This window comes from Xenopus laevis, chromosome 2S (assembly GCF_017654675.1).
Source record: "Xenopus laevis strain J_2021 chromosome 2S, Xenopus_laevis_v10.1, whole genome shotgun sequence".
NCBI classification, from domain to species: domain Eukaryota; kingdom Metazoa; phylum Chordata; class Amphibia; order Anura; family Pipidae; genus Xenopus; species Xenopus laevis.
In genome coordinates, this window is record NC_054374.1 from 19,788,610 (window position 1) to 19,798,918 (window position 10,309).

Below are 10,309 nucleotides of genomic sequence, written 5' to 3' on the forward strand. Positions count from 1 at the left end.
AACATGTAGCTCATGAGCCACTGGTTGGCGACCACTGCTTTTGGAACCTTTTCCAAAACCTTACTTTTTAAATATAAGTGAACCTAGAATTCCTCTTTGCTAGTCTAAGGCTGAACAGCCCATGAGGGTCTTGCCATACTGCTCATACACATTTGGATTACCCAGTTAATAAAGGTCTGGCCACAATGCAGTGGGACATAGAGTGCTCAATGAATTTACCTATAGAACCTGCTTTGAGTCAGGAGGTAGATACAAGATTCCTCCAGCAGAAGAGACCTATAGTGGACAACTGGCTAAACTTCACTGCACACAGACATAATGGATGGTGAACTAGTTTTGTGGCATGCTGAGCCGGTGTTTTTGTACCATTTCTGGGCATTTGGATATAACCTTTGGAAAACAAGGCCATTGTTTGTAGAACAGTGAAATAAGTACTGCAACAAAAACATTAAGGCGGGAAAATATGACCAGGAAAAATGTGTGGGAATCCTTATTAAATGGTAGCAGCCTCCTAACATAAGCCCAGTGTTATATTCATGGGAGCATTTGCATGTGGCTATAAAAGAATCCGTTGTGTGCAGTTGGATACTGAGTAAGAGCAGACTTCCCTGGGAAACACACTAGCTGCTACAATGAAGCTTTAGACATGACTTGGCTTTTGTATTATGTTTTTTAAGGCAGAAACACATTAGCCAATGAAAATATTGTCAGAGGCTGGATCGCCTGGGAGGGCAGTCTCATCTACTGGTTTATCAGTTGCACAGCCGCGACAAGAAAAGCAAGCCGGCTACAGGTCATTGCACTTGCAAGTCCCTCAACAACCTGTTTCTTTTCCCTTCCGTTTGCCTCACTGCTTCCTTGTACACAAGTATGACTGAGATTTAAGACGCTCAGGACTCTGGGAGCCATATTATGCAGATCTGCAGGTTCATACAGAATAGAGAGAAGATGATTAGGCACTGTCAGAGTGACCTTCTTTGTGGCAAAGCTGTCCAAGACCGACCTGCTAGTTGCAGATACCCTTCTTCTATCTTGACCATCAGCGATGGCAAAGACAATCAGGAGCCTTCTGTGCCTATTAATGGCTGTGGGGGGCATGCCAATGACCTAAAGGAGGAACAGCACCAATTGAGAAAAAAGATTAACAGTAGGGAAAGGAAAAGGATGCAAGATCTAAACCTGGCAATGGATGCTCTTAGAGAAGTAATCTTGCCCTACTCTGCAACCCATTGTCAGAGCTCACCTGGGAGGAAGCTGTCCAAGATTGCCACATTACTGTTGGCCAGGAATTACATACTGCTCCTTGGCAGCTCCCTTCAAGAATTAAGAAGGCTCATTGGAGACATGTGTGGCCCAGGGCCCAGGTTGCTGCTAGCTGGGTTGCCCCTTTTTGCAGCACCTGGATCCATACTCTTAGCCCCAGGGACAAACAACAATCCAGACCCTCAATGCAGCAACAAGTTCCACTCACTGTCCTTGGAGGAACAGCAGTGCTCTGCATACAGTCTGCCCGGGAGTGCCAGCGTTTGCACTTGTACCATCTGCAGGTTCACTCTCTTTAATTCAGGGAGCCTCAGCATCAAAGCTATACAGTTTTCCAAGTAAATACAGTATGAGGGTTCTAGACTAGAAAGACTGTGAGAGCAAGAACTAGACACTGGACTCTTTGGGATGGCACTCTTCAGGCTATGACTATTCATAGAAGGTGAAGAATTATGTATGGACAAATGGCATTGTGGTTCTGTTGTAACCAGTAACTCCCAGTAACCAATCAGAAGCTAATCTATTGCCATTAGAATATTGGAACAACCATCTAATAGGTTTGTACTAAACATTCCTGTTGAGTGCAGCAGTTTAGCAACAGCTTGGGGACTGGCTGTGTGACACCCCTAGCAACGTGAATGTTGATAAAAGGATCCGCACACACTTCTTTCTTTTGCAGTGGGGGGTCACCCCTTCACTTTATTTGTTTAATCACCACACCATCAACGTTTCGGGGGGGAAACACCCTCCCTTCATCCAATCCTGATGAAGGGAGGGTGTTTCCCCCCCGAAACGTTGATGGTGTGGTGATTAAACAAATAAAGTGAAGGGGTGACCCCCCACTGCAAAAGAAAGAAGTGTGTGCGGATCCTTTTATCAACATTCACGTTGCTAGGGGACCTTGCCGGGTCGACGGAAGAACGCACCACCTCTGCAGGATCAGTGAGATTGGGTGTGCGGTAAGAAAATCACATTGCTGTGTGACACCCCTGACATATTGATGATAGGATAAACTTATTTCCAGAGAGAGACCAGTACTGGAAAATGTTCCATTGTTGGGTGTGTCGATCATCTGTTCATTGCACACACATCTGTATTATGATTTAGTGCCTTACCAACTCAGGCACAATCCAGTGAACTCTATAGACCAACAGCCTAATAAATATCCCTTATTTCATGCCTGGAACGTTCAGTATTTTTGTATTGCATTGAAGGTTATTTCTGAAATAATAAATGCAATTTAAGAGACACTACTGTGAAACCAACTAAAGCAACAATACAATGTACTATAGCTATGGGGGCCTTTTATAATAACTGTTAACATCAATCCTATTGCCTTTGTAGTATTTTCTAATGTGTCCTTCCACTGTGATGATATTGATGATGATGATGATGATGATAATTATGTTGATGATGATGATGGCATAAGAAATAAATTGCCTGAAGGGACTACAATTTGAATTTGAGGGCTGAATAACTAGATTGGGCCTATTTGGGCATCTCTTTGTGTAGTTAGTGATGAAACACAAACACATTCCCCTGCAGAGCTACGTTACTGGCCAATGACTGGCTGCAGATACTGAGGACAATAGCTCCTGGCAGGTGGAAAACTGTGTCTCTTATAGCTCAGCTGTTGAGTTGAAAGATATACTACATTGGCATCTTTGATAATTTTGCCAAACAAACCCTAGTTGAACATATAAATCTGTGTCTGTCAGACAAAAGAGCTTACATGCACTTTATTTCCCTACCTCTCAAAGGTATTCCCATAATAAACTCCACATATGTATGTATATGTTAATTTATATAGTGCTACTTGTATTCACATCATATAATAGAATGTTATGGTAGGACTCTATACAGCCTATGAGTTTGTTCATGGTTTGGAACTGTTATGTTACTAGTGTATTTATCTGGGCATCACATACTTAAAAATGATTACTCCATGCCACATTCTAACTGCCTGCCAGGAGATGCAAACTCTACAAGAGGTGTATGGAAGAAGAAACATACATAGCTATAAAAAGAACTATGGAGTCTTATTCAAGGCTGAAATTGAAACATGGGTCAGTGAGGCTATTATAAAAGCCAGCGAAATGTAGTAAAGAACAAATGAATAATAAAATATTTAACTATTTTTCATGGAATTAAAAAATACATTTGAAATTTTTAGTAGAGAAAAGTCGCCATCAACAAACCCAACCATAGGTTCTACAAAATTTTCAAATGTAAGACCAAAGGGGTCAGTGTACAAAAAACAAGAGTTATAAATAAAGAGTTTTGTCTGGAGGTCCAGGCCAATGGAATGGAAGCATTATGATTGCTGTGGTCATTTCAGGAAGAGCTCCATAGAACTCCATAAATTAGATCTTAGATCTTCACATTTTGGTCTATGCAAAGTACCACCCTTTTTTCTGCAAGGTAGATGTAAATATCAAACCGAACAAAAGGAGGAATCATCATTCAAGTCCACAGTCTTAACCAGCTTGGTGCCCCCAAGTGGTATGTGCCACTATTGTGTTTTCCACCAGCATGGCTTAGGTTCCTGAGTAGGATTTTCTGGTGTGAAGATTACAATAGCTCCACCAGATGTGTTAGAATGGCACTATGGATGGTCTGGGGATTCATGTGGTACAAGGCTATAAAGGAGCTAATCACCAGCAATGGAGAGAGAGGATGGAAGGTAGATGTGTGTCTTGAGCCTGGTATGAGGAGGTGAGTGAGATTGAGATTGAGAGCTTTCTTTTTATATAAAGAAACTGAGATTGCAAGATAGCTTTTTGGGGCAAATTCACTATGATTCGTATTTGCGCCAGCGTCCGCTTCGCCGCACTTCACCAGGCGTATTTTCGCCAGCGATACGCAAATTCACTAAAATCCGAAGTTGCGCTCAGGGGAAGCATAAGGTTGCGAAGTTGCGCTAGCGTTAATTTGCCAAGCAAAGCAAGGTTAAGCTAGCGATGCTTAATTTGCATACAGCGCCAAATTGAGGTTACAATGGAGGTATATGAAACATCACTACACAAGCCTGGGAAACCTTCAAAACTGCAAATAACATTTTTATTTTGCCCTACACATGTGCCCACTGTATAGTTAAGGTGCCATGAGTTAGGAAATGTAGGGGGGAAGGAGGGGAGCCCCAAAAAAAAAAAATTCTATCTTTTTCAGCCTATCACCCATAAAAAAGGAAAAACGCCAGCGTTTTTTGGGACGTAGAATTTTTTTTAACTTTTTTTGAAGCAATCCCTATCTACTCTATTGCACTTCGTCTGGTCTGAGGTGGCGAAGGAAGTCTGGCGTAAAAGGTAGCGTTCAGAAAAATTTGCGCGTCAGTGAATTTGCGTAGTTACATCCGTTGCGTACATTCGCCAGGCGTAAGGGTGCGAAGTAACACTAGCGAATTTACGCCAGCGTCCGTTAGTGAATCGGCGAATTAACAAAAATGCGCTACACTAGCGAATTAACGCTAGCGTTAGGCGCTTCATCCTTTAGTGAATTTGCTCAATGTCTTTCCTCAGTCAATCTCACCCCTCCTATAAAGAATCAGTGATGAGATACTCCATCACCAGATAACGAGGTAATTCTAAACCAATATATTGCAATAATGACTTGCAGCCATCACATTACGAGAATTCTCTCAAAATAAAAGTTAAAAACTGCAATAGGGACATTTGGAAATATTTATATATAATTGCCCTTTAATACTTTTATCTACATCCAGAGGCTTTAGCTACAGATGCCCAGGACAAACATCTGCCCTAAAGCTTCTTAAAGGAATATTCCAGATGTTAAAGAACCAGCACAGGGACCAGATTGCAATTGAAATAATGGCAGCAATTTAAAGAAGTTGCTGCTAAAATCCCCCTCCAATGTCAATTAAATCCTGGTAGAAATCATTACACAGTATTCAGCCCTAAAAAAGTGATGAGAGACTTTGAAACACACTCCTAACAAAACTCCTTTCTTCGGCTGTAATGGATTCCAAGCCCCCTCCAGCCAAACGCTTATTGTTTACAAGTTTCTATTGTCCGGGGCTGCATTATGCTCCCTTTTTATGAGATAGTAAAACTTGTAAAAGCTGAATAGCGATCAATAGATGGAGTAATGGCTACTAGTCAGCTGCATCCAGTAGCAACCTCACAGGTGGAAAAGAGTCTTTAATTTGGGATAAGCTTTTACTAAATATCAATACTGGAATACAGTTACAGTCAAACCAGCCTGATACAAGAAACACATGTACTTTAAATACTCAGCCCTTATCCTAAAGCATTTTTAAAAGGATAAATTAAACGTTGTCTGTTCCTTTAGGCAAAAATGCACCGTATTATTGGCCTGTGTAGTACAATAGGGACCACCGATTTCCATGGTGCTGTCATTAAATAAGACAATTGTGTAAGATTTTCCATGAAATTTTTATTTGACTTTCCATTCAAAACAAAGCTGTTTTATGGGTTCTTCAAATGAAAATGAAAGGAAGCAGCAAATGATACAAATGGGTCGCCAAGATAATGAAAGCATATATCATTTAGGTCACTTGGCAAAAGAACCTCAACAGGTTTTATAATTTGTGCCTGTACTTCTTTGCATTTGAAAATACATGAAGTAGCCACATTACAGACTAGTGTAGAACCCCTAGGGGTCGTATAAAGATGGTGCAACTAAGTGGCAGTCAGCAATATGGCATCTCCTAATATGTATAAATGCAAATATTCAGAGAGGTGATTCTATAGACCTTACAGACCAATCCTAGAGGTTTCTGATCAATCCACCTACAGTGTTAGTAAAGTATGACCACAAATACACGTGGACAGACACAACAACTGATCAGATGATCAAAGCTCCCTCCACACATCATTTTGGGTGACTTGCAATCCCCCATCTTACATATTTGTGAGTCACTTGTGATCCCCTTCTGTATTTACTACTGAGGAAGTTGACCCCTGCCTGGTTCCCTGTACCCCCTCGCTTCTCTGCAGCCACAGGGTCTGCTTCCTTGGTAGTTACACCACTAAACACAGATTCCTCAGTGACAATAATATAATAGCATGCCTGATCAGAAAATGGTCAAACGCCAAACTGATTTTATATTGTAGCCACTGAATTGTGGTGCTATTGTTTATTCAGTTCCAATAATTAAAGTAATAGGCAAAAAACAGATTTTATGAATGGCTAATATGCTAAAAACAAGTTGGCCCAGGATAAAGACTTAATTTTTAGGGTTTTTTAAACTCCAATGTGTAACTCAATAAAGATAAAGGTGGCATGACAAGGCTTAGTGTACGGTACCTTCTGTCTCTTGGGTCATTCTAGTACAGGTATTGGATCCATTATCCAGAAACCTGTTATCCAGAAGTCTAGCGCCACACAGGGGCTGAAATCAGATGAAATACACAGGCCAATTTCAGAGGCGGCTATTGCAGAAGGCTGATTTTGGCCAAAAGCTCCCAATTTTGGGAAGGCCATCTCCTATAGCTTCTATCAGTGACTTATTTTTCAGCTTATTAGACTTATTTTTCAGGCCCCAAAAATGTCTAGAGGTTGACCTGTTTTACCAATATTTAATTAACTTCTATATGAATTATGGCCTCATGGGGCCCCTATACCTCCTGGACCCCCTGCAGCTGCAGGGTCTGCATCCTCTGTAGTTACGCCCCTGGGCTCTATTTTAACCAAATAATTCTTATTATTACAACATTTTTCTAACTATTAACTTATGTTTACATTATTTATCTGGAAAACTCCAGCTCCCCAGTATTCTGGATAACAGGTCCCATACTTTTATTGGCTTCACCGCTGGCATTCTGAAATGTCCCAGGCTTGGAGGAGGTCCACACTGAAAGAACTCAGAAGTTAAGTGGAATGTATAGGGATGGCTATACACTAAGACGCTCAGGGCTCCTTGCCATGGGAATAGGGAGGGGAAATTAGAAAAAAATCACGTCTGTGTCCTGAAAATATCTTATAATGTGTCCTTTATCTACCTTCAGCCCAGCCCTACCTGTGCTTGCCCCCCAAAACCTTGGGAAATTATCTGCTTTGCACATTCATACTGAACAATCTCTTTTATTGGGACCCCATGAAAAAAGACTATGAAAAAGTGACTAATGAGACTTGTTTAGAGCAGTTCCTGTATTCCAAATCATTTTCTACTCCAATAAAAACCAAAGCCTTCGTTGCTATCTAGGTGTCTGATAACCAGCAATGCACAATGGCTTTGTACCATCTTTGACTTAGGATACTATGCAGAAACCCGCCAGCACAATGGAACCTCATACTTCTCACTTGAGACTAAATATTCAGCTAAATGTAGCCCATTTCTAATTTGAGGTATTTGAGTGGTAAAAGCAGGCTCCTTAATCATCTAACTCACGGGGCCAATAGATTTGTGTGCTTAGGGGGTCAGCACCGAATTTAATTTACCAATTTACAATACGCCCACATGCCCAGAAAATTTGGACAGCTTGATAGAGTTCACTGAGGCAAAAAAGGAAGACCAAAACAGTGCATTAATGTATGGGGGGGAGAATGGCAGCAATCAATTGAATTGTGAATTGCACAGAGAGCCTCTAGATGAAGTAATTATCTGGCATTGGGGATTAATAGTTAAGTGTGAATGCCAAGCTGTATATGTTAGGGGCAGAATATGTTGCCTATAGAAAACAACAAAGAGCATTCTTTACTATTAAGTGAGATTAAACGTAATGGCCTGATTTAATCACAAAAGCAGAATTAAATTCAGATGGTAACTTCAAAGTGGACACATGCACATAGAGCAGTGCATGCATTTACATATAGCTGGAATAGCCCGGCCTGAGCCACAATGGGCTGAAGTTTCCCTGTCCACTCGTCATTACATTCACTGTACTAATCTGCAAATTGCTTCTTGCTGAAATGGGACAGGACTCCCAAGTTTGGTGCATTCATGGAAACTGTACTTTTCCACATTGTCTCTCAATGGAAAATGGCTACGTGGAGTAAACAAGCAAACAATGCCTGTAATCCGATATCCAAAATTTCGCCACATAGGGGCCGCATGTAGTGATGGGCAAATAAATTCGCCAGACACGAATTTGCAGCAAATTTCTGCCTCGAACTAATTAATTTGCAAAACTGCGGCAACATTTGGCGCCTGCATAAAAATTGTCGCGTGTCAAAATTAATAAGACGCCCATTGACTTTAATGCATTTGGACCAAATACTTGCACGTATAAAAGATTTTGCATCAAAACTATTTTGACGCCCATTGACTTTTTTTTCACCTTTTTGCAAATTTCACTGTAAATTTGCAAATTTTTCAGCACAGATTCGTCCATCACTAGCCGCATGTTAAAATAAATTTGTCCTATTTTGTTCAGACTGAAAGTTATCTTGATTGTAGAGTCAACAAAAACACTTTGTGAGGCTAAATTCTTATACTTTATTTATTGCTCATCTGGCTTTTTCCATTAGTTTTCTAGACTATCATTCAAACCATAAACATATGCACCAATAACAACCCCCCCACCCAAAAAAAAGACCAATAGCCTAATTAAATGTTATAAAACCACTATTTACTTCATCTTTAGGAAAAAACAAATAAAGAATAAATGCTGCTCATAAAGAGGGTATACACTGGTATTAAAGGACAAGGAAAGTGTGAATCACAGGGAGGTAATATGTTAGGCATCCACAGTGATGCAAAGATTAACCTTAAACTAGAGGCAATGGTCTGCTTCAATAAATATGGCACTATACTAGGGTATTCCAGTTTAGGGTATATCCTAGTTCCTCTAGTGCCACAATGATTTAAAACATTTCAAAAACCCGAATGCACGGTACAAATTTAGAAAAATAAATGTGCCGTTAAATGTAAATTTATAAAAAAAAAACTTTGGATTTGATATTTCTGGCGAGCTGCTTTCCATTTGGCCTCCATCCCTTCATTACCAAATCAAAGAGCAGATGTAATGTATCAATCCCCATGAAAATGAATGAGAAATCTGTCCTGTGTTCCTGCAGACATTCCCACTTATGGAGACTGTTTGTTTAAACCAGGCAGCATCAATGGAGTCTTGTGTTTCATCTTTGGTTTAGCCGACAATAAATACCTCGAGGCGGAAGACTGGGAGAGAACATTTTATTATCTTGAAGAGGATAAATGCTTAAAGCAAGGTTGGGTTATACGTTGGGCTAAATCAAAATGTTAATGAGAGACCAAATAATTTTTTTGAGAAAGCACTTGAGAGCTAAAGAGATGGTTTGGTGGCCACCCCACAACCAGTTGCTTTGCTTTCATCCGATGCTGATTCTCAAGTGGGTACCACTCCCTCCCTGATTACTTTTACCCATGTACTTAAAGGACGACAGCTCCTGTGTCACCATCGGAATCCTCTCACTTCAGAACCAAGAAGGACAATTTCCCACCACAAAAGACCTGAGAGCTAAGGTGAAAGGTCATCAAACAATATCACCAACAGCCCAAGACCAGTGTTTCCACATGGAATGGAAAGAGCACAAGATTTTAGCCTAAACCTAAGAATTGTAGGAGTAAGCATACATCACTTTCATGCGTCTACTATGTCCACTTTCCTATTCCTCAAATGGCATGGATAAATAAATGATGGTGATGAGTTGGGCACTTATAATGGATTACTATGATTTCAGTTTCATTAGATCTTAGTTCAACTAACAGTTTTCGGTAAGTGGATAGGGGCCCCAAACTTTTTTTTACTGGGGAGCCACAATCAAATCAAATGTAAAAAGTTTTGGGAAGAAACACAAACATGAAAAAAGTTTATAGGGAGAGCCAAATAAGAGCTGTGATTGACTATGTGTAGCACCACCGACTAGCAGCTTGCAGGAGGCTCTGTTTGGTAGTTCACATGGTCTTTATGCCTGAAAAATATCCATACAGGAGTTCGAATAATGAGTCTGCTTTGAGGCCCCTAGGCAACATCAAATAGGTCGGTTAGAGACATGTTTCTTGCAAGATGTTGGTTGCATATTTCTGCAACTTAGTTTTTCTAAGGTTTTTTTATCTTGAGACGGTCTCATACCCTTCAATAAA

General features: G+C 40.5%; 1 protein-coding gene across 1 annotated transcript; it reads left to right on the forward strand.

Moving 5' to 3' along the window:
• Window positions 1-598: 598 nt before the first annotated feature.
• On the forward strand, window positions 599-1,886 carry olig1.S (oligodendrocyte transcription factor 1 S homeolog). The gene has a single exon (XM_018248707.2). The coding sequence runs from the start codon at window positions 913-915 to the stop codon at window positions 1,603-1,605; it is 693 nt and encodes a 230-aa protein (XP_018104196.1). The 5' UTR covers window positions 599-912; the 3' UTR covers window positions 1,606-1,886.
• The last annotated feature ends 8,423 nt before the right edge of the window (window positions 1,887-10,309 follow it).

What these genes read in the sequence shown, in the direction of transcription:
- olig1.S (XM_018248707.2), top strand. Translation starts at nt 913, where the DNA reads ATGCAGATCTGCAGGTTCATACAGAATAGAGAGAAGATGATTAGGCAC.